Genomic DNA, 21187 nt, shown 5'->3' with positions numbered 1-21187 from the left:
GAAAGTGGACTTAGGAAATGGCACTTTGCGCAGCAGATGTTCAAAGAAATAGCCCAAGCGATGGACTGGGTGAGGATTAGGGTTGTCCTGGTGAGGAGAAGGGGCGCAGTGGGAGGAAGAGGAGGAGGAGGGTGGAGCAGGGGGAGCATCCAACCGTGAGTTTCCTCACTTGTTGGTAAACTCCAATAAATGACTCTCAAAACAAGATACTGACTTACAGAAAATCCAAAGCTGAGTCAGTTAAGCAGTACTTTAGGAACGTTGCGAGTTTATCGTCTCAGATGAGTTGTGAAATATCACTTCCTTTCAAAGAGCTGGTAAAGTTGCTAGAAATGTGGAAAGTCTTTTTTTTTTTTTCAGGTTGGCTATGCATTTTGTCTGGGAAGCCTGAGAATACCCTGGTGTCATGCCTCTGCACTATCTGTATTTCACTTATTCTTAATGTATTGTGATTGTCTGTCGACTGTGAAAGATTTCATGGCAAGTTAAGCCAGTAAAAGGAAGGAGACCTATCAGGTAGATTCAGTTGAAGTTGTATGTAAAACAGATGCTTAATAAAATTAAGGGTACAATTGAGGCTCTCTGCTACCTAAAATGCCATTAATATATTCCTATGTGGAGTGAACAGTGCATTCGCTGCTCTATTTCTCAGCCCAGTGGAAAGAAGAGGACTGATAAGGAGCGGGTTTGCAGAGCACGGTTTTACAGGCCCTCACCTAGACTAACTCTCCGGCGTGTTGTTTTTTTTTTTTTTTCTTCCCTCCTCACAGGGCTTGCTCTCAGAAATCCTCCGAAAGGAAGAGGATCCCAAGACTGCCTCGCAGTCCTTACTGGTAAACCTTCGGGCTATGCAGAACTTCTTGCAGCTGCCGGAAGCCGAACGAGATCGAATTTACCAGGACGAAAGGGAAAGGAGCTTGAACGCAGCCTCTGCCATGGGCCCCGCACCTCTCATAAGCACACCGCCTAGCCGGCCTCCACAAGTAAACCACTCTCTCTGTCTTTGAGATTTGCTCGGTGTGTTTTCTCACTGCCCTGCTGGGTGATAACCTTTCTTGAAAAGACGAAGGCTTTTACTGTTGTGTTGGTTTTTTTTTTTTTTAAACGCTCATAGAATCGTTATTTGCAGTGCATGTCACAAATTAGATTTAAGAAATATAATGGATAATAGTAGCACTTTATTACTACCTATTTTCTAGTTTTAAGATAAATTCTGTCCATTACAGAGTTTTAAGATAAATTCTGTCCATTATAGAGTTTTTTGCTCGTTTTACTGAGGTATGAGCTTTACTGGGCCTGGACCACGCTGGCCTTCAGCTCTCTTTTTCCTATAATTCTCAGGTGTTGGTTTTAATGTTAGAGGTTCAGATAGGGATTTTGAAGGATTTGGACCACTAAACTTAGTGGGAATGAAAGCAGAAGTACGAGTACATCGTGTCGTCTTAAAAATTACCTTCCAGAAAACAAGCAGGTAAAACTAAAGGGATAGGGGAAAGAAGACTGCATCCCAAAATGCTGGGCACACTTTCACCAGATCCAACTACTGACAACTGGATAATATAACAGACTTGCTATATCCACCTCTCTGAAAGATTGGGATATGTTATTTAAAAGTTCATTTAGTCTTTGTTCAAATGAAATTGATTTCTGCAAAATCTACTGGGACTATTAGTTTAATTCTCCCAAAATTATAAAGGTTGATAGAGTGGGATCCAGAAGTTCAATGGTTGAGTCTTTGTGTCTGTCAGGGAAACTCTGATGCTGCTTTTAGGGTACCTGAGAAATACAGGTGTGAGCCATAGGAGTGCACAGGATTTCCACAATGAAGAAACACAGCTGTGAACGAAACACTCCAAAAATAGTGTACCTTTTCTCAAATACTCTGCGTTGCTGTGGCTCAAGGTTGTACCTATGCAAGGGCAAAACAAACTGATCTACAGATACGTGGGAATTGTGCAGTATATGCAGTCCAGATTTGCTATACAAAGCAAGGCTTTGGGATTGTGGGAATTTTGTGATGGTTGAGTATATAAACACAGAGCAGTTTTTCACTAACCAGGCTCAGGCATGTGCCTATGACTACACTTCATTCTGAATGCTATAAATTCCTCCAGGTTATTTTTCTAATTTTCCTGCAGCTAATGGATGCTAAGGAACAGACTGAAGTGATGAATAACAAAGTTTCAGGAAAAGGGAGGACAGAAGACCGCTTTGACCTGCTGCAGTACTTTTCACAAGAAGAGAAAAAAAAAAATAGCAGAAAGAACAGACTGTGCTAATGGTCTAGTTTTGTTATCATTAACTGAGTTTAGTCTGTGAAATCCACTACAGATACTCTTCGAGATAAAGGATGAGAATCTGTTTACATACTAACGCTTTAGTGGGAAATAGTTAAATATAGATAACTGTGTTTAAAATAATATTTGAGTTTGTTTAAATATCTGTACCTGCTCCCACAGCCCAGGTAATTCAGAGCAAAGGCTAACCCTCCTTCTTAACTTATCTCTTTCTGCCGAGGTAATGTCTCACTCTGTCTCAAGTGGTCTTGGGCAATTTCACAGCTAAAGAACAGAGTTAATTACAGGACCTTCCAGAAGGATGTCGAGTCAGAGGTAGTCCTTGTATTGGTTTTAATTCACACTTTAAACTGTATAAATCCCTTGCAGCCGGAAAGAAATTGAGACTTAGGGGTTTTCTTAACTGACAAAATATACTGTAAGTCCAAATTTAGGGGTCGGAGAGGGGGGAATCTATCTGTCTCTACTGTGCTCTTGTTCGTAATTACATTTCATTTTTTAGTGGGAGTCAGGAGTATAGTTAACCTAATCACGATGGTTCAAAGTAGAAACAGCATACGGTTTTGTTCTAATCCTTTGCAAAAGGAAAACAAGGTAACAAGGAAACCTTATAGACTAAGACGTGAGGTCTACAGAACAAAATAGTTATTTTTCTACCTGTTACGTTGTTCTCTGTCATTCAGCAAAACATATACGCTTTACCAAGGATGTAGAAACCTCTGAGTTGGGATTCTGTGCGACCTTTTTACATGTTGCCAGAGTTACCCACCAATAAACACGTGTAGCACTTGCCACCTGCTACTAAGTGTGAGCCCTAAATTTGAAAATTGAAATATCAGTGTTGGTAACATAAGTTCAATACTTAATGCTAGAAATAATAATGAAATTATTCTAGTTGTTGCACTGGCAACTATAACCTTACAGATAGTAGTAGAAATAAATTATAGTCAGGATACTGCAAAATTATTAATGCAAAGTACCCCACCAAATGTCCAGAGTTTATTGAATATTTGATACTAAGGAAATAAAACTACTAGCATCCTTACTTCTAAATTTATTATAAGCAATTATTTAAAGTTCACTGTACAGGAATACAGCATGTTTTTCTAGCTTAGCTGTGAGCTTCTTGGGTAGCTATTGAAAGGCAAAACAGACCGTTTATCCTGACAACAGAATTTACACAAGAGCCAACATATTTAATATTAAATCTTTAGACCAGTGTAACATTTTAAACAATTAAACTATGAAACCATGAAAAATGGGAGCTAATATGCCACACATGAAGGTTTATTTTGCAATTGCAAGTTATCAGTTTCGGAAGGATGTGAAAATAAACATCCTGAAAAGGATCTATTTTGCATTTTTGTGTTGCCAACTGGTGGCCAGACAGTAGAGCAGATTTAACCATTTAGCAGCTGAGCCTTGTTCTGTGTGAATTTTGCATACTGTTGCATGCAAAAACAGAAAGCGTGACCTTGGAGGTCTGATAGGATAGTAGGAACTCACCAAGCATAAACCCTGGTGCCTGAGTATAGAAGGAACCGTGTTGAATTTATCTCATTTTTACAGCATTCTTACTAGTTGCTACTTGAGCTAATGTGTCTGGATTGTTTCCAGTTCTTTTTTGAAATCCTTTAAGAAGCTCTTTGTCCCCCTTACTTCTCCCTTTCTCTCTGACTTAAACAAAAAAGCAAAATCTTACTTTTTTTTTTATTTAATTGAAATCATTAGCCTCTAATGTATGAGCTTTTGGGATACGTGTATAGCCCTCTAAGTCGGTCAAGTTGTAGAAGTCTGCTACTGTCTTCCACACTGGTGGACTGAGCACAAGGAGACGGCGTACACAAGAATTTTTCCCTTGGACGTAGTTCACCTTGCACCTCCTGGGGCAGAAGCCTGTCTGTCAGGCTCTTTCCTGGGGCGGTGGAGTTTATAAATACTAGCATCTCCATCAGGTAGGTATTGCATGGAGATATAGTTTAACCTCTCCAGCCTAGAAGGAAGAAAAAGTGCCCTTTCATTTTCTATTTCTTTCATTATTTTTTTTTCCCTGACATCAATGCCTTCATCTTGCAGATCACCCCACAGAAGTCCTTTCTGGGTATCCCTCAGTCAAGTTCAGAGGATGAGTTTATTGCACGTTTGGGGGATAATTCATGTTATGTTCAGGATGGATGGAGTTCCCCAGGGAGGTGCTAGGGATGGCTTCTCCCTCTCATCAGGGCAGTTTGGGGGGCTGGGAAGAGGAGGACTCCCTCCTCCTTAGTACAGCTTGGGGGGAGGATGGAGACAAGTGACCAAGTCACAGATGTTCTTTTCCCAAATATTCTGGTTAAAGCTTGTTAGCCATTCTGCAGTTGTGAACGGTTCCTTCTCAGGACAAGTAATTTCAGTTTCAGCAGAGCTGAGGAAGAAATATTCGCCACCCATATTCCCCAAAGAAAATTTGTGCTAACTCTTGGGGCCAATCATCATCCTATGTAGAAACAGAGTACGTGTAACATCAAGAGCAGAATATAATTTTAACAAGGCAGTGTTTTAGGAAGTATCCACAAATTGTGCCTGTGTCATGGTTGTGGGTACTCAATTGACAAAAACCTGCATTTTCATAAATATAATCCTGGCCTCCCTCTGACTACAGGTAAATTACACTTCCTTCATGTTAAAGCAACTTCAGCTTGGGTCCCAGAGATAGGATGTCACTCTTGAAAGACTGGTCTTGAGGAGGACACTGCTTTGCTGGTGTTTGAGAACCAGTGAACCTCCATTGCAAGGAACTCTGGATAACACCAGCTCCCATGAAACTCAATGGTGGAGCCCTGGAGTTCCAACGCAGGCACACTCCATTCGTCACCACCAGCACAAGTTTTATTTTTAAGTCTGTTTTAAGTCTGCAAAATTTGAGATTTAAGTTGATAGTCTTTGTGCCAAGTTGCATTTTAATGAAAGTAAAAATGAACAAAATAATAAATGCAACCCTCTCACCCCCCCCCCTCCCATGAAAACCACCACGGAGGAGAGTTAATGGAAACCCTGACACTTAACTATAACTGCGCTTCCAGGCGCCACTGTAATAATGGAGTAGTAAACCCTGTCCTGATAAAAGCTGTTCTGAAAGCAACAGCATTTATTGTACCTCCTGTGCTATTTGCAGAGCAGAACTGAAAAGTAGTTTGTTTTGCCTGGAATGAACTACTTTATGAATTTTAATGTACGATGTAATATTAAAAGCTAAACCAGGATTAAAGAAGATTTTTGTTCCCAAGCTAAAACGGTACTTATGAGAATGTGTTATAAAAGATTTTTTTGTTTCGGTTTCGATGGGGGAGAAATGAGCTTCCATGTTTGTGAAAACCTCTTCAGATTGGTTATTCCTTCTATACCAACCTGTCCTTTGTTTAGGAAAATTGAATTAATCCAGACCTTCTTGCTGCTGTAATCAGTCTTATTTGATGAGAAGATGAATATCTGGGCAGGCCAGGAGGGGATGGATGTGTTATTTTTTTTTTCCCCAAGTCTTTCTAAATGACTAAATTGATTGGTGATAGGAAGATGGCCAAACGAGTTTCTGGTTCTCAGTGTGTTATGTTTGTAAAATGATGCTCCCCTGTTCAGTTAGTGTTTGCAAAATTTGGTTACTTCGAAAAAAAAATTTTGCTGATCTGCGGTTTCTTTCCTAAACAGAAAATGTGGCTGTAAGTGTGGGTGGGGTGAGAGGTTGTGCTTAAGTGTGGATGAGATGAGAGATTATGTTTTGTTTTGTTTTTCTCTCCAAAATGAATACTTTTTCCACCTCCTCTCCCAAGTCCTGAAGTTGCATTGTTGGGGGCTTTTTTGTTTTCTGTTGGGTTTTCTTGAGGAGGAGGGTGTTTTTTCAACCCAGCTTCAAACAGCCTCTGTCTTGAACTCAATTCTAAATTCAACACAACAGCCTAGATGCTTGCTATGTATAAATTATGAAACAGTTTTATGTATGGATATTCTCCAAGAGGTTAATTAGCATTATTGCATGGAACTCATCAGACCAGAGCAGACCAATGGTCCATCTAGTCCAGCCACAGTCTATACCTGATCTTTGAAAAGAAATTGTTAAGAGGTGGAGGAAGAATTTTTATACTCGGCCGATGATGTAAATTGGAGAGGGAGAGGATATGTCTGTGAACAACATCGCTTGGTAATCCCCAAACCCATGCTTTTACGACTTTAAGACTTTCATTCTCCTGAAGCTCTTTGGCCTAATATGGCATTTTGATGCAGATATTAGTGTTTTCTGTTGTTCACTTCCTAATATAATATCAACAGAAGGCAAGAGGAGTCGTCTTTTTATTTTTTTTTTTTTTTTTAGGTCAGTGACATATTAGATGCTGTTGAGTTTGTTGTACCTGTGTAAAGATAGATGTGATTTCCCAACCAGAATGAGGATTTTCATTAATTCCCCTGGGTTAAGTGCATATCCGTATTAAATTGGGCATTGAAAAGTGCGGACCAAGATGCACAATTTAAATTATGTCTCCAGCGTGGTATGTGAGTCTTGGTTTTTGATGATCTGGGTGTTCACAGCTCAGTTAAGTAGTCAGTGAAGTGCTGCTACAACGTGAAGCTGTCTTTTGAAGCTGCGCAGCAATCAAAAAGGCAGCGTGCTTACAGAAGAGAGGCATTTCAGTCAGGATCACAAGAGCAAAGTGTTTCCTTCCCAAAAGATACCGTGGACCTGTGTATCCTAGCTGAATACCTTCATCTTCTTATTCTCCCCTCAGGACCCTCAAAGATTAGTTACAGGTCAGAAGTATTTCTTTGAGAAGGACTGAAATCGCTTTGCCAAAATTTGAACCCAAGTCCAAGAAGGTGTGTTGACAAAGCCATCACTTTCTCATTTTCTAATTTAGCTTAGCCGGATTTTTCCATGCAAGCAGAAAAGCCTGTCTCCAGTTGTATATTTAACATCCCCGTTGGGCGTCCAGTTGTATATTTAACATCCCCATTGTTACCTTTTAGTGAATCCTTTTCATTTAAAGGTTATAAAATTGCCACTGATTTTGTAATTTTCAAATGGTTTCACTATATGGTGTTCAGGAGATCCGCCTGTTCTTGCGGCCCCGTGCTGATTCGCCCAGCGTGAGGCATGCTTTTTCCCACTCTGCGGTGGGAAGGAGGGAGGTTCGTGGTGCTGCTCCTCACGCTGCCCACTGCCATATGCCTCAAATGTTTCTGAGCAGCCGTCGGCCCTGGCTTGGCCATCCTCTACTGCGGTGTCGGCTGTGAAACGTCACACTGCAGAAAAGGAAACACCCCCCTCTCCAGGTCACGGCTGCAAAGGACCAGTTGTTTTCTGATGAAAGCAAATCGTGTGATAATCTGCATTCCATATTTGGGGATTTTTCTCCATTTCACTTCTCGTTTAGGACTCCTGTGTTCAGACACCAGAAAGTGCTGATGCCTGCTAGAAGGAGGCAAGTGGAAGTGTGCGTGGACACCTTGTTCTTGCTGGGGTTTCTCCCTTGCAGCTAATGGGCATGTGTTAGCACAGCTCCTGAAAAGCCTGATAGACAAATCAGGCTCAGCAAAAGTGGCATGCAGTCCCAGTTCCTGGGCTAGATTATTTTATCTTAAAAGCACTATGGAGGATAGTTAACACAAATTGAGCGTGACATTTCTAGGAAAAAATGGGCTGATGATTTGCTTAAGTACATCTCTCGCCCAAACCCTTTGACTCTCATATCGTGAGACCTGTGACATATGAAAGCTCATAGAGAGTAAGATTAGAAGATGAATTATCGTGTTGTCATGATTTCCCTTTGAACCTCAAGGGACTTTAGTGCACAGGAAGATGCTGACTTGCACTGGATTAAACTGATAGTGAAAGTGTGGTTTTAGACATGTACTTAAGAGTAGGCTGAATCACCTGCTGGAAGTGCCAAGCTCTGTCCATTAGATTTAGAGGTAGCCTGAATGACTAACTTAGACTAGACGCGTAACTACTGAATGGAGAAATTAATTCAGCTCTCAACAACTTCCGTATGAACCAGGAGGTTTGAATCGAAGTCTAAAGGTTTGATTTTGCATCTTCACCTCATGGGTTCTTGGTGGAAATCGAGTCTTGCCTTTCCTCTGGTCCACTTTAGGATTAGTGGTCTGTTAGGTTCATTAATCTTCGGCACGCACTGCAAGAGTAGATGCCAAAGAAAGACCTTATCCTAAACTATTGAGAGTATTGTAGGATAAGATGAGTACCTGCTGATTTTTTTGTACCTTTCAAATGATATTGCAGAAACTGCTTTGTAACCTTTATGGGATGATTCTTGGTGTTGAAACATCACTTCCATCATTTCCGGAGGATAAAGGAAAGGATAGTCTTCTGTACATTGTGTCACAACTAACGTATTTTTTGTTGCTTTCCTTAATGCTGCAGATACAGCATAGAGGTGGTAGTATAATCATTCTGTCTTGTTTTCATGTGGGTTTTTTTTAACCTGGACTGCAAGAATAAATATTTTTTATATGTAAGTGAAATACAACTAGAATTAATGGTTTTAAGAAAACTTATCTTGATTTCATGAGTGAGTGGTTAAAATATGCATTATTCTAAATGATTGCTTTCTTAAAAACAGCTTAAGAATTAAACAGATAATATTTTAGAAAGTTAAATCTAAAGCCATCGCTTTTCCACATTGTCATGCATTTGAGTGTACTGGACATAAGGTATGAATCAAGATATATCTGTCAGGTTTTTATTTCATTAGAGATTCTTTTATGACACAGTTACAATTCTGACTTAATTTGCATGGGGCAAAAAAATCATGTAAGGATTCGTAAGTTTCTACAAGAATGTTTGACAGGTTTCCGCCTAATTTGTTTTATGACATTGAAATTCACAGTGGGCAGTTAACGATAACTCATATTTCAGATGCACTCACCTGTTACAATACGCTGGATTTTCTTGTTTCCCAGTTGCCTGAACCATGGACAACTTATAATGTTAAGTCTCTGAAAAGCTGAAAGAATATCAGAGCAAGATTGAATAAAAGGAATAAAATGGAAAGGGGGACTACTTGGGGAGGGAAAAAGAGGAAAATAACTTTTTCATAATGAAAAATGTCTCATAAAATATATTTTCTAGGTCAAAACTGCTACTATTGCTACAGAGAGGAATGGAAAAACAGAAAATAATTCCATGAACATTAATGCTTCCATTTACGATGAGATTCAGCAGGAAATGAAGAGAGCTAAGGTGTCTCAAGCACTGTTCGCAAAGGTTGCGGCAACCAAAAGCCAGGTAAAGTTGCCGGGGCGCAATAGCCTCCCTGTCCTGCGGGATTTTTAGCCCCCTCTGATTTTGATCTGTTTCTGTGTGAGTTCCAACGAGCGGCTGTCTTGGCACGCCAGCCCTGTACCGCAACTCGCAGCTCCTTGCTGAGTCCACAGGTAACCCCTCGGTACCCTTGTCTGGGCAGGGATGAGAAGTGTCTTCCCGAGACACATCCCTCCCTCTTCCCCGCCAGCGGGGTGCCTTCGCTGCACGCCCGTGGGCCTTGCGTGGCTCCGAAAGCGTCGGGTTCATCGGTTCCTGGCTGGCGTGGACGTGGCAAAAGCTGCGTGCGAGATGTGTATGTTGCTGCCGAATTCATCTCAGGGCTTTGGTGGTTTGCAATTACACGCGCTGTAACGAGGAGCGCTGGGGTTGGGTTTTTTTTTGTGAAAATATTTAATGAGAAACAGGCCTGGGTGCAGCAGACCCTCTGGTGAGGCTGTGCGCGGGAGGTGGGGTAGCACTGTCTGCGTCAAAAACAAACAAACAAAAAAAACCCCCAACAAATTACAGTTATGCAAGTTACATCCGAGAAAACAGGTATGATCTTTGTGGCATATGATGCCTGCTTGGTTACCTGCGTGTGTGCATACATATATATTGCATATTCAGTTTTAAGCCTTTGTTGTGTGGTTCCCTATTCTGTTTCCTTCAACTGAAGAATTTCTGTCAAGTTTAGTGGCAAGAGAGGGAAATCAGCAAGCACTTGTTGGGTGTGATTATCATAAGTGACATGTCATCTGAGAAAGATCACCGGAGTATGCAAAAGCAGTGATTTAAGTGAGAATGTACTCAAGAAGCAAGTAAAGGAAAAACATGTTGAAAAATGGGAAAGACAGAACCACAGTTATACTAATGGTTGAAAAAAATGGTAAAAAAAAAAAAAAAAAGCTTGCGATGTTGAGTTTTCACATTAGATTAAATGTTAAGTCCACTTAGTCACTATTCATTGCTTCATAGAAAAATACAGCATCTTCCAGGGAAGGCTGATAAAGACCGGTTAGACCAATGTTTCTTGGCCTGTCAGCATTTTAGTGCTGGTTTTCTTATTAACAGTCTTTAACTTTTGACTTCTGCGTTGTTCACGTTTTGGGGTTTACTCCATTTCATTGTACAGGAAGGATGTTGTCTCTCAAGTTATATGCTGTAAGGAGCATTTAAAGGGATATTTTGGAAATGTTATATCAAAATGGTTAAACTCAAGCTGTGGACTGTAAAAATTACAGCTTTATAGGCCACATGCCTGCCTACCCTTCAATCACTGTCAAAGTGATAATTTCTACAATAATATGTTTCTTTTATTGTGGGATTCTAAACACCAAGTGCTGTTTAAACACTAAACTGAATTGTTTATGTTAGTGCTGTACTCAGTGTGTCATACATCAGGCCACTATAATCTCCCATGGAATGTAAAAATTCTGTCATGAATCATGGCTTGTATATCGGAAATTACTGTAATTTTGATTGGAAATTACAGGGCTCTTGAAATGTTTCTAATCAAGATAGAATGTTACAACAGCTTCCAACCTGTGTGCTCCTCAGATGTCTTTATTTACATGTCAAGACTTGGGCTTAGAGAACTGTCCATTTTCTACACCTTCCCCTTTCCATTGCAGTTCTCCGCAAAACTGAGGTCTGAAGCCGCTCTACTGGCCCACGTAATTTTGATCTGATCTTATTGGTGTGATAGTGTATTTATTTAAGTGTGTAGTCTGAAAATTTCTAGGTGTGACAGCCCTTCCAATGCTGACTTTAAAAGGAACAGCTAATCAAAGTGCAGCACAAAAGCTTCTAGAGGTTGGGGTGTGTTATTTTTAGAGTATCGGTATAAAATTTAGATACTGGTACAAACTTTGCTACCAACTATAGAAAGCAAACAACAACGCGTAGTTCTTCTTCCTTTTATTGTGGAGCTTATGCCTGTATTCTCAGAGGTTATTTTTTTCTCAGATCTAAGTAATGCAATATTAATTTATGTATTAAGCAAGCTTTCAGATCTGTAGTTAGCCAAAGTGCTGTTTGTAGTAGAAATCCGCTTCACAGAAGTAACCTCTTCGGTAAACTGACTGTGTTTTGTCTTCTCTAACCAGTTGACTACCAGTCAGCCAATCAGTAAGTTTTAAGTATGTAGCAAAGCCACATACATTAAAGGAGATAATCTGTCTTGTAAAAAATTCCTTCATTGGAGCTTGTCAGTGGTACAGAGAAATGTTTCCAGGGGCAAAGAAGTCTCCCTTGCACAAAAAAAGAGGCTTGTTCAGTTGTATTCTTTAGGAGGACCTCTCCTGAGAGAGGTCCATTGTTTGTTTTTTTTTCATTTGGGGATACTGGTTTCCCCGCTCAGAACTGGAAATCCTGGGATAATCAGTTCCAGTTATGGTGAAAAGCCTGGAGGACATATGTTAGAAAATGATCCGTTGGTTAACGCTTTTGGTTTTAAACATCACAAAAATTGAACTTCGCTGCTCTTATCTTATTTTGGATATAAAAACTTGATTTAACTGCTGATCGTAGTCTGGAGTTACGGTGCAAAACAGTACGTGACCCTCTGCCAGTGGACAAAGATAGTTGCTTGCTGGAGGGCCTTTTTATTTATTTCTTTTTTTTTTAAGGAACTCATTTGGGTCAACGTTAGTTTGGGTGTCGAAGCAGCCAGCATCTGCAGGGTGGCCGGGCTTGCCTGAGCCAGGAGACTGCAGATAATGTTCTGCTGACTAGAGCGCTTTGTGCAGAAGAGCTATTAAATGATGCGCTACAGAAGTTTCTATTTAGGTGGCACCGAGGTAAAAAACGAGCATCTTCCCTTGCGCTGCGTTAGTGCCTTTGGCAAGAGTTACCTGATTGATGGAGGACCGCATACGGACCTGATGCTCAACGAACCAGCTGGCTACAGGGGCTCGGTGCGGCAGAGATCACAGCGCAGGGCGAGGAAAGGGTGATGGGAGCAGGAGGAGATTGCAGTGATACTAGAGAGATCGTGCTCTGGCTTCGGTGAGTGATGGTTTGCCTACTTGTAGTTTCACGGCACACTTTGCTGGCGGCTTGTTGGCTTTCCCGAGGAGAAGGGACTGTCTGGCACATGGGTTTGAACGAGTTTGGGGACTTAGCTAGAAGATTCCTTCAAATATTGAATCCTTTTCCCATATAGGAATATATGCATCCTGTATATTTTTTAAGTTGTTAAGGATCGATATATTATCTGCAGGATAAATTCAATTCTGTTATGTTCAAAATATATACTTTAAAAGCTACTATGGTTATACTGAGGAGTTAAGAGAAGATATTATAATTCAAATTGCTTGAATACATCATATCTTTGGGGAGTTTTAGAACTTTAATTGGCAAAACACCTAATGTCAGTATTTAAAATCTTATGTTTTTATTGCAAGTTGTCTGCCTAATAGACCTACATATTTTTTTGTTAGATTATGTTGAAAAGAGAGAAAATGCATGCAAAAGGAAGACAGAAGGGTTTACCAAGTGCTTTGTGTCTGCTCCCAGGTTGTTGGTTTTTAGTGGTAGAATGGCAATTCTAACAATATTGTTTACTAAAATTAAATCAGCACACCTGAATAAGTCAAAAATGAAAAGAATCCACACATATATAAATTTGTGTGGTATACATTACTTTTACAATTTAATCATATTGGGTTTTTATTTAATTTATAACCTGACAGTCTGATTCAAGTAATTACGAAAGCACATTCTTAATTTCATTATTTCAAACAAAAAAAAAAAAGTTGATTTGTGTAATGATCATTAAGGCATCATGGTTCAGTAACTGTGCATTGGTTACAATGTTTTCATGTGGGAGCCAGGGATGAGTTTTTTTCTTGATGGTGACAGATGCCGAAATCTAATTTTATTCCATAAAAACAGACAAACAAACAAACAAAAAAAAACCCCAAACCTAAGAGCCCCGAGAGATGAGGCAAGTAGAGACTTGCAGTGCTTCTGTATGTTTGCTGTGTTTTGAGAAGTTACGTTTAGGTTACTGGCTTATCCTGAAAAGCTGCGGCCTGCACGTGCTGGTATGAAGCAGGGAAGAAAGCAAAACTTTGCTGAAAATCACCTTACGTTGCTAAAGCTGTCTCAAATTTAGGAAACTGCAGTTTGCAAAAACTGAAGTAATGTCAACTTCCGTACCTCTGAGGGTCCCGTGCGCTACAGTGTAAGGCCCTTAGCCTGCGTTGTTATCCCTAAGTGTGTTTTACTTTATAGTAGAATAAATAGGTAAAATCAATAACCTTTCTGCGGCGGCAATCCCGCTGGTGGCTGTGTATGGCCAGGTAGGTGCCAAGTGCCCTCCCTTCCCACTGAAGACAAATGCCTGTCTGTTGAAGGCGAAACACTTGGCTCTCACAGCATCGTGCTCCGATTTTAATTTTAGAATAAAGCTAATGGAGCACTACCCATACCTCCAGAAACCTCACCTCGTTATGGAGGGCTTTGACCCGTTACTTCTGAGCTCTTGCGTTGTGTTGCCCAATTTCCTGTCCTTCTGTCCCCGTCCTTTGGTTAGGCAGTTAGCCCCTTGGAAATGGAGTAGTTTTGCATGCGAAGTGTGGAGGTGAAATCAGTGGTTCTGACCATGCTAGAGCATCCAAAACCGTCGGGCAAGTATGGTCTGAGCAACCTGGTCTAGTGGGAGGTGTCCCTGCCCATGGCAGGGGGGGTGGAACTAGATGATCTTCAAGGTTCTTTCTGACCCAAACCATTCTATGATTCTATACTGTGCAGAGGTATTTTGTTAGAAGCGTTCGACTTTTTGCCTCAGTGTGCACCTGGAGCGTCCTCCTCCGAAAGGCTGCGTGGGGAGGCGCACAGGGTTGGGCGTTAGGCAGAGCATCTAACGCTCCTGAGTAGATGGGAAGGAGTTAAATGGGAAGGGAATGCTAAACATTGGCACTAAAATTGCTTTTGGCATGCAAATACCACGCTTTTCCTGACATAAATATTTTCAGAATAGGCCATTAGAGTTCAGGTATATAAAACCCCGCTTTTACTGGAAATTTTAATGTTGTAGTAAACCCGGAGATTTATAGTGAAAAATTGATGTCTGTTATCTCACTTTTATCTTTTTAACCAGCAGTTTTATAAATGCTATATCTTTGATCTGGCTTTTTCCATCTAGAGGCTAAGCTATATACTCTAATAGGAAAGTCATTTTTAAACAGCTTCCCACACTGAACAAGCACGGTATTGTGGATCTGGCACAAAGATGTAACGTGCCATTACCGCAGATATAGAACAATCTATTCAACTATTTTCCAGTGGAGGGGGGAAAAGAAACCTTTTTAGCACCAAGAGTAACCCTCTGGTAACAATGTGGCTTTAAGAGGCGGGGGTGGTGGTGTCTTGAAATTTATTTCCAAAGCTGTTTTCTTGAAAATTAGTTCCAAAGCTGTTTCCTTGGGGCACTGGCACCTCGGGCTGCCCCGGCGCGGGGTCCAGCCTGGGGGGCAGGAGGGGGCTCTGTCCTTCGCCCCGTCACCCCACATCTCCGTCAAGTCCTCTCCCGCCTTTGTCTCCCTCAGAGCAGCTGAGTCACTTCCTGGGTTTAAATCTTGGCTTAAAAACCTTCTTTGCCCCCCCCCCCCCCCTTGCCGGCATACAATGGATTCTCTGTGGAGCAGGGAGGGATACTGCGTGGGGAGACGCGAGGTGGAAACAAAACGTGCTCCAAGGTCTGCCATCATTTCATGGGTCCACCTGGAAATGAACCCCTCACCCTCGTGGGAGGGCGAGATAGAGTAGTTAGAAAACATGAGCTGCAGAAGCACATTACATAACAGCCTCTATTTATTTTTTGAATTTTCCTTTTTTTGTTTATTTTCCTCCCTCCGCTAGCCGGGGGTGATTGCTCTGGCAGTTGAAGAGGTGCCATGAGCAGCAGGAGTCGGGACGGGGATGGAGTGTCAGCGGGGATGGGAGAGGAAGAGTGTGAACGGAGAGAGCAAGATGGGCTTCTGCGCGTGATCAAGAATTGCCCATAAAGCGGCGTGTCAGTCAGTGAAACTGTGAAACTTGGCAGATAGAGCCGATTTGTTTCTTTCACAAAATATCGTGTTGCAGAGTCATGGTGTGTTCTCGTCTCACCCGGGTCAGAGGGAAAGAGATTTCCGTGTCTCTATTGCAGGAACGAAATGAATGCTTAGAGCACTCCAGGTCCTTCCTCTGTCCCACGTCTTAATTTCTTACATGACATCTCTTCGCAGAAATAAAGGTTAAAGCCTCAGGAAAATTTTAGGATTTTTTTTTTTTTTTAATTCTTTCGCAGAAAGGGGGTAGAAAAATTGAGTTCAGTCGCAGAAAGAGGGTAGAAAAATTGAGTTCAGTTCGCTTGCTCATGGCTCGATCTTGGTAGACCTGGAGAAGGGCCAGCATTGATCCAGGCTGTATCCCACATTACTGGTGTGACCTTGGTGGAGTGGGTTGACTTCAATGAGTCTTGGGTTCCCACTAGGAAAAAGTAGACAGCAACTTCTTGAATCAACAAAGATGTACTGAAGAGAAACCACCTTAAAATCTCCGAGGTGGTTCATATCGGCGTGCAATTGCCCATGGAAATCTGCACAGAGGGAAAATTAAAAAAAAAGCATTAAAACCTGAAATAGTTCAAGCCAAAGAAAAAGGTGCAGAATGGAAAATACTTACCAGTTAAGAGGATTATATTGACCTCTTCAAACAGCTCCTCGGGGCCAGGCAGCCCTTTCAACATGTAAGGCAAAGGCTGGATTTGTTGACACACTGATGGAGAAGTGTGATTCCTGAGCGGGCTTTACACGGGGGGTCAAATCGGCTCCGGCTGGAGGTTCCCAGCCAGGCGGGTGACAGCACGAGCTGTTTCAGGGCTGCTTACAATCCGCGTAGAGGTCGTTTAAAGTACCGGTAGCAGCTTGGGGAAACGCTGTATATTTGAGCCCTAAGGAGAGGTTTCCTGGAGGGACGCTGTGTGCACCTGCCCTGGGTTGGTCCTGGGTTGGTCGGGAGTTAATGCTGAACGCCACCACGGCCGCAGCCTGCAGCGCGTCCTCGGGAGGTGCTGGGGCTGGGACAAGGACCGCTGAGCGCTTGGCAGGATGCGGCCCCGCAGGTGGGCAGGAACGGCAAAGGGGGGTGGTTCTTGGTTAGGTGGTTTTTGTCTGGTGGAAGGAGCATGCGTGTGTGGGAGAAGCTAGGAGAAGTACAAGTTTGTGTCATTAAATGTACAAATGAAAAAAGAGAGCCAAGTAGAGAAAGCTCTTTACAAAATACGAAATTCTGTTAAAGCAGCAAGACGGCACAACATAAGGAATGTTTGGTACATGTTATTGAAACTGAAAAATCAGAGTATGGAATGAATTATAATTTAGCATAATCCATAATTTTACAGTTTTCATTTTGAATTATTTATCTTATATGATTTGATTAAAGATAAAACTGGCTGACAAGATCTTGAACATCGCTGCGTGTCTTAATGACAAATGAAAAAAGTCCTCATTATAACTTCACCGTTTTAAAATTTTTATTTGTATTGTTTCTGTATAGCTGCCTTTTATTTTTAAAGCATATTTCAGATATGCATTGTGTACACGCGATTCCATAACCCATCAGGCTTCAGTGTTGCCTCAGTACCTCTGATTCAGTAAATCAGATCATAGGCAGCATGCTGTCATATAATAAGGTGTCTGATCCTTATTACCAGTTTGTTGATGCACAGACTCCTTCAAATTGACCATTGCAACACATGGTTTCCCCTGAAACTAGCTGTGATAATTAGCGTGGCTCTAATGAGACAGAATGTCACTGATCTTGTGCTGAACTGTCGAGTATCGACGCTACGGATGGGAACTGTCAAAGCTTGCCATCTGTGACAGAGCTTGGCATATTCCATTTGCAAGGTAGAGCATGCTCAATAGACTGTTTTTAAACAAATGGTCCATTTCTTGATTAGGGCTCTGTGTTCTGTTACCGTGGAAGACTTTATACCGTAGTGAAACTTTTTTCTTTTTCTTTTTTTTTTTTTTTCCTGTTTTTTGCTGGGGTAAGCTCGTTAGGAAATGAAAACGTTACTAATTCTCAAACTGGTGCCTTCAATCTTCTGTTAGCTTTTTGGGGAGAGGTGTGGGGGAGCCGATCCCGTATTTATTCTTCTTCCTTCCCCCAGTTATCTTAATGTAGTTCTTCTAAGGCTAGCTGTTCCACAGGGCTTTCATCTGCTTTTTTTTTGTGTGTCTTTTTTTTTTAAAGCAGCGAGGGATAGGGACAGCGTAGTTTTGAAGGCGAGAGGAACGAAAATTAAAAAGTCTTAGATGACGCGCAGTGGGAGCACGTGCGCCTGGGATGAGAGATTGAATCGGTCAGGAGAGCCGAGCGCTCAGGCTCCCGAGACCGGCCCTGCAAAATGCCGTGCAAAAAAGTCCAGCGCTGCTTATCATTCCAAAATATGCTTTGTTGCTTTTTATTTCCTCCTTCTCTGGCAGACCACACAGGGCTTGTTCTGAAGAACATTTTCACTAATCTGATCAGGCAGCCAAATACGCCGGGAAAACTGCTTTAATGATCCCACTAATTACCTCAAGTCAATATGAACTGTATTATTAGACTGAGGGAAAATATTCCATTAGGTCTCCCCCTTGGGAGTTTCTCCGCTTTGTGATGTCACCGAAGCCTTCGCCCTCTCGCTTGTAATTAATTTTATTTACACACGCAGGCACGCACAAGGTCACACCTGCACAACCGGAGCTGGCCAGGGAGCTAGTGGCACTCAGGCTTAATCAGATCTGTCATAATTACCATTCTGCATGTTTCTGACACACGCTGTGAAATATTTCAATTTAACTGCCGCTACCAGCACAACCAGATGTAGTGTGAGTGTGGCTGCATTGGAAATATTATTCCTCAGGATAAACTCTCTCCTCCTCCTTTTTCCTCCCACCCCCTCTCCCTTTTACAGCTAATGTGGCACAGAAGCTGATGTATCCTGTAAATCTTGAATGCAGCGCTAGATTGATAACAGCAGATTAGACAGTTTAACCACAAACAGCTTGTTCATTTTTCACAAATGAAAACCACATGTGGTGTAACTAAAATTTCAGGCTCCCTTTCTCCCCCCCCCCCCTCCTCTTTGGTTGTTGTTTCCTTTTGTGTGTGCATGCGTGTGCCTTTCACTGTAAAGGAGCGAAATAAAAGAGTAAACATATAGGGGGAAAGAGACACTGCCGTCTTCGGAGATTATTTCTCCATGACCTTTATTAAAAAGCTTCCTTGCCTTGGCAAAGAAATCGGATATCGCACCAGGGTTTTGTCTCTCGCTCCGAGACTTTCTAATCTCTGGGTTTTATGCCCACTTATTAAAGAAGTCATCCTACTGTGCTGTTTTTCAAAATAACGTGCCAGCAAACACCTCGCTGTAAGGAGAGCTTCTAACCAGAAATGTAGACTTCACTGCTACCTGAATTTAGCAGAAATAAAATTTTCTGCCAAAGTTTTTCACCATGAATTTTGTCCCTTTGCTGACTTCCCTCTACCGCTTCCTTTGGGGAAAAGATTCTTTTTTAAAAAAAGTCCTCAAAGTGTCTTGAGTTTTGTCAAATGAAAAATTGATTTTTTTTTTTTTTTATTAAAACATTCCAGTATTTCTTATGAAAACAGATGTGGTTAGTTTTTAGGAAATGAAATGTTGTCTGTAAATTGTTTTGCTTTTTGTATAAATCAATTCTTTTGGTTAAATTGTTCAACTTGCCCTAATTAAACAGCCTTCAGTACTTAGTGCCATCTACTCTTTTAGTAGAGCACTGTCGGCTACTTTTCCTATACAGAGAAAAAATTAACGCAATTTTGGTAGAAAGTTTTAACTATAAGGTACTAAACCAATTCTTACAGCAAGGAAAAAAAATGTAAGTGTGCAGAATGCAACTGAGCAGATTCCCCAAAAGCTGTTGCAGGTATTGTCAGGCGAGAGGAATGGTGCAGTGCATCTGATAGAAATTCATCAAATCTAATCTGTAATAAGGCTTCCAGGGGAGGTTTAAAAAAAAAAAAAAGTAGCTTTAGTAAGAGATTGTTTTATCCGTTGCCAGTGATTTGGGATGCAGTGGCAATATCTAAAGCGCAGGAGACGGGGAACTGAGACTCGATGCTCAAAGCGAATCAGAAGAAGGTAAGCGGGCTAGTTTCGAAAGCCACCAAAGGCAGTTTGTAGCAGAAAATTTGGCTACATAGGTGGCCCCCCAGGCTGCTGCAGAGAGTGTTAGAGACCCATGCTTGTACCACTTGGCCAGCAGTTGCCCACTGCATTGCTAGTCCCCCAGAGCTGAGCTGGAGTAGGTCAGCGTAGGTGTGCCATCAGTGTCCCTCCCTGCACGGCAGTGCCATCTCTGTTACTGACTCCCCCGGGGTCCGTGCAGACCCCAAACAAAGGGAAAATCTCGTCCTGGAGGTGCAGCCGGTGCCCTGGAGGTGCTGTGGCTGCAGATGTGTCAAAAATGAGTCTGGAGTAAGGCGAAGAGGAGGGCAGGAAGGGCTCGTGTTGGAAGAGATAATGCTGAAATGAACCACCAGGATTCTTGCCAGGGTCCGGAAATCCAGCTCTTGTTTCTTCACAAAACTATTCGAAAAATGTCATGCAGCTGGGAAACACTGGATTGCCCAAAGGAAAAAAGCGCAGCACCCTCTCCCACCTCCTTTTAGTCTTTATTTTTAGTTTTGCTTTCTTATGTAGAGGTGTTTCGGTTCCTACACTCCAGATGCGTGAATCGGCTCTTCCCCAGGCAGCACCTGCTGTCTGCCTGACAAGAGGTGCTGTTTCTGGCAGGATGGATTTTCTTAATCTCTCTTCCTGCGTTCTGTATCCTCACCTTCTGTTTTGTTTTCCTCTCGCCACCTTCACTAATTCCTCTCGTTACATCTCTCCTCTTAGCCCTCCTTTGACTTTCTCCCCACCCTGTTCCTCTCCCATATATTATCCTCACCATCCGCTCTTGCTCCATCTGCCCCTTTCTCCTTTCCTACTGCTGTCCCCTGTATTGCCAGACCTGCACCCAGGACATCCCACCCCAGGTGCATCCCTACCTCCCCAACCCCCCACCCCAGTACCCAGTTGCTTTGCACAAGCCCCGGCTTGTGTGTGGGGTGCGGGGTGGGCACCCCAAGCCCTCGGGCTTCGCTGGGTGGTGGGCAGCCAAGGGCCGGTCCCAGCACTGCCGCCTTCATGGGGGGGAGGCATCATCCCTTTCCTCGCATGCCGGCACGGATTTAGCTGGGAAAAGAGCCGCCTTCTTGACTTCTCAGGTTTCTCGTGCCTGCTGTGGGCAGATCACCGATTCGGGAGGCTTTTGAAGATTCAGCGTATGGGTGTTTTAACACGAGGAAACTAAAGCACTGTTAAAAAAGAAAGGGAAAAGTCTGAGCGAGCTGTAGGAGGGTTAATGACGTACAGAAATGAAAACAAAGCTGTAGTGCCCGAGCCAAGAGGGAGGCTGAGGGGTTAGCGAGCAGCCCGTGGTTCCCGGCAATGGGGGAAGCAGGGTACCGAGTAAACAGCGCGGAAAACAAAAGCGAGCTCAACCCGTAACTAAACAGGAAATGACAGGGTACAATT

At 42.3% G+C, this 21187-nt stretch overlaps 1 protein-coding gene across 1 annotated transcript in view; it reads left to right on the top strand.

Annotated features, from left to right (window-relative positions):
• Positions 1-21187, top strand: part of SATB1 (SATB homeobox 1) — a 77120-nt gene that overhangs the window by 40080 nt on the left and 15853 nt on the right. Inside the window, exons 9-10 of the mRNA XM_082479269.1 lie at positions 771-983; positions 9415-9570. Of these exons, the coding sequence (XP_082335395.1) occupies positions 771-983; positions 9415-9570 (369 nt within the window). The remainder of the gene's footprint in view (positions 1-770; positions 984-9414; positions 9571-21187) is intronic.

Source organism: Vanellus vanellus (assembly GCF_965231255.1).
Source record: "Vanellus vanellus genome assembly, chromosome: 2".
NCBI lineage: Eukaryota > Metazoa > Chordata > Aves > Charadriiformes > Charadriidae > Vanellus > Vanellus vanellus.
The sequence above is the reverse complement of the archived record's forward strand: the minus strand, read 5'-3'. Positions and strand labels throughout refer to the sequence as shown.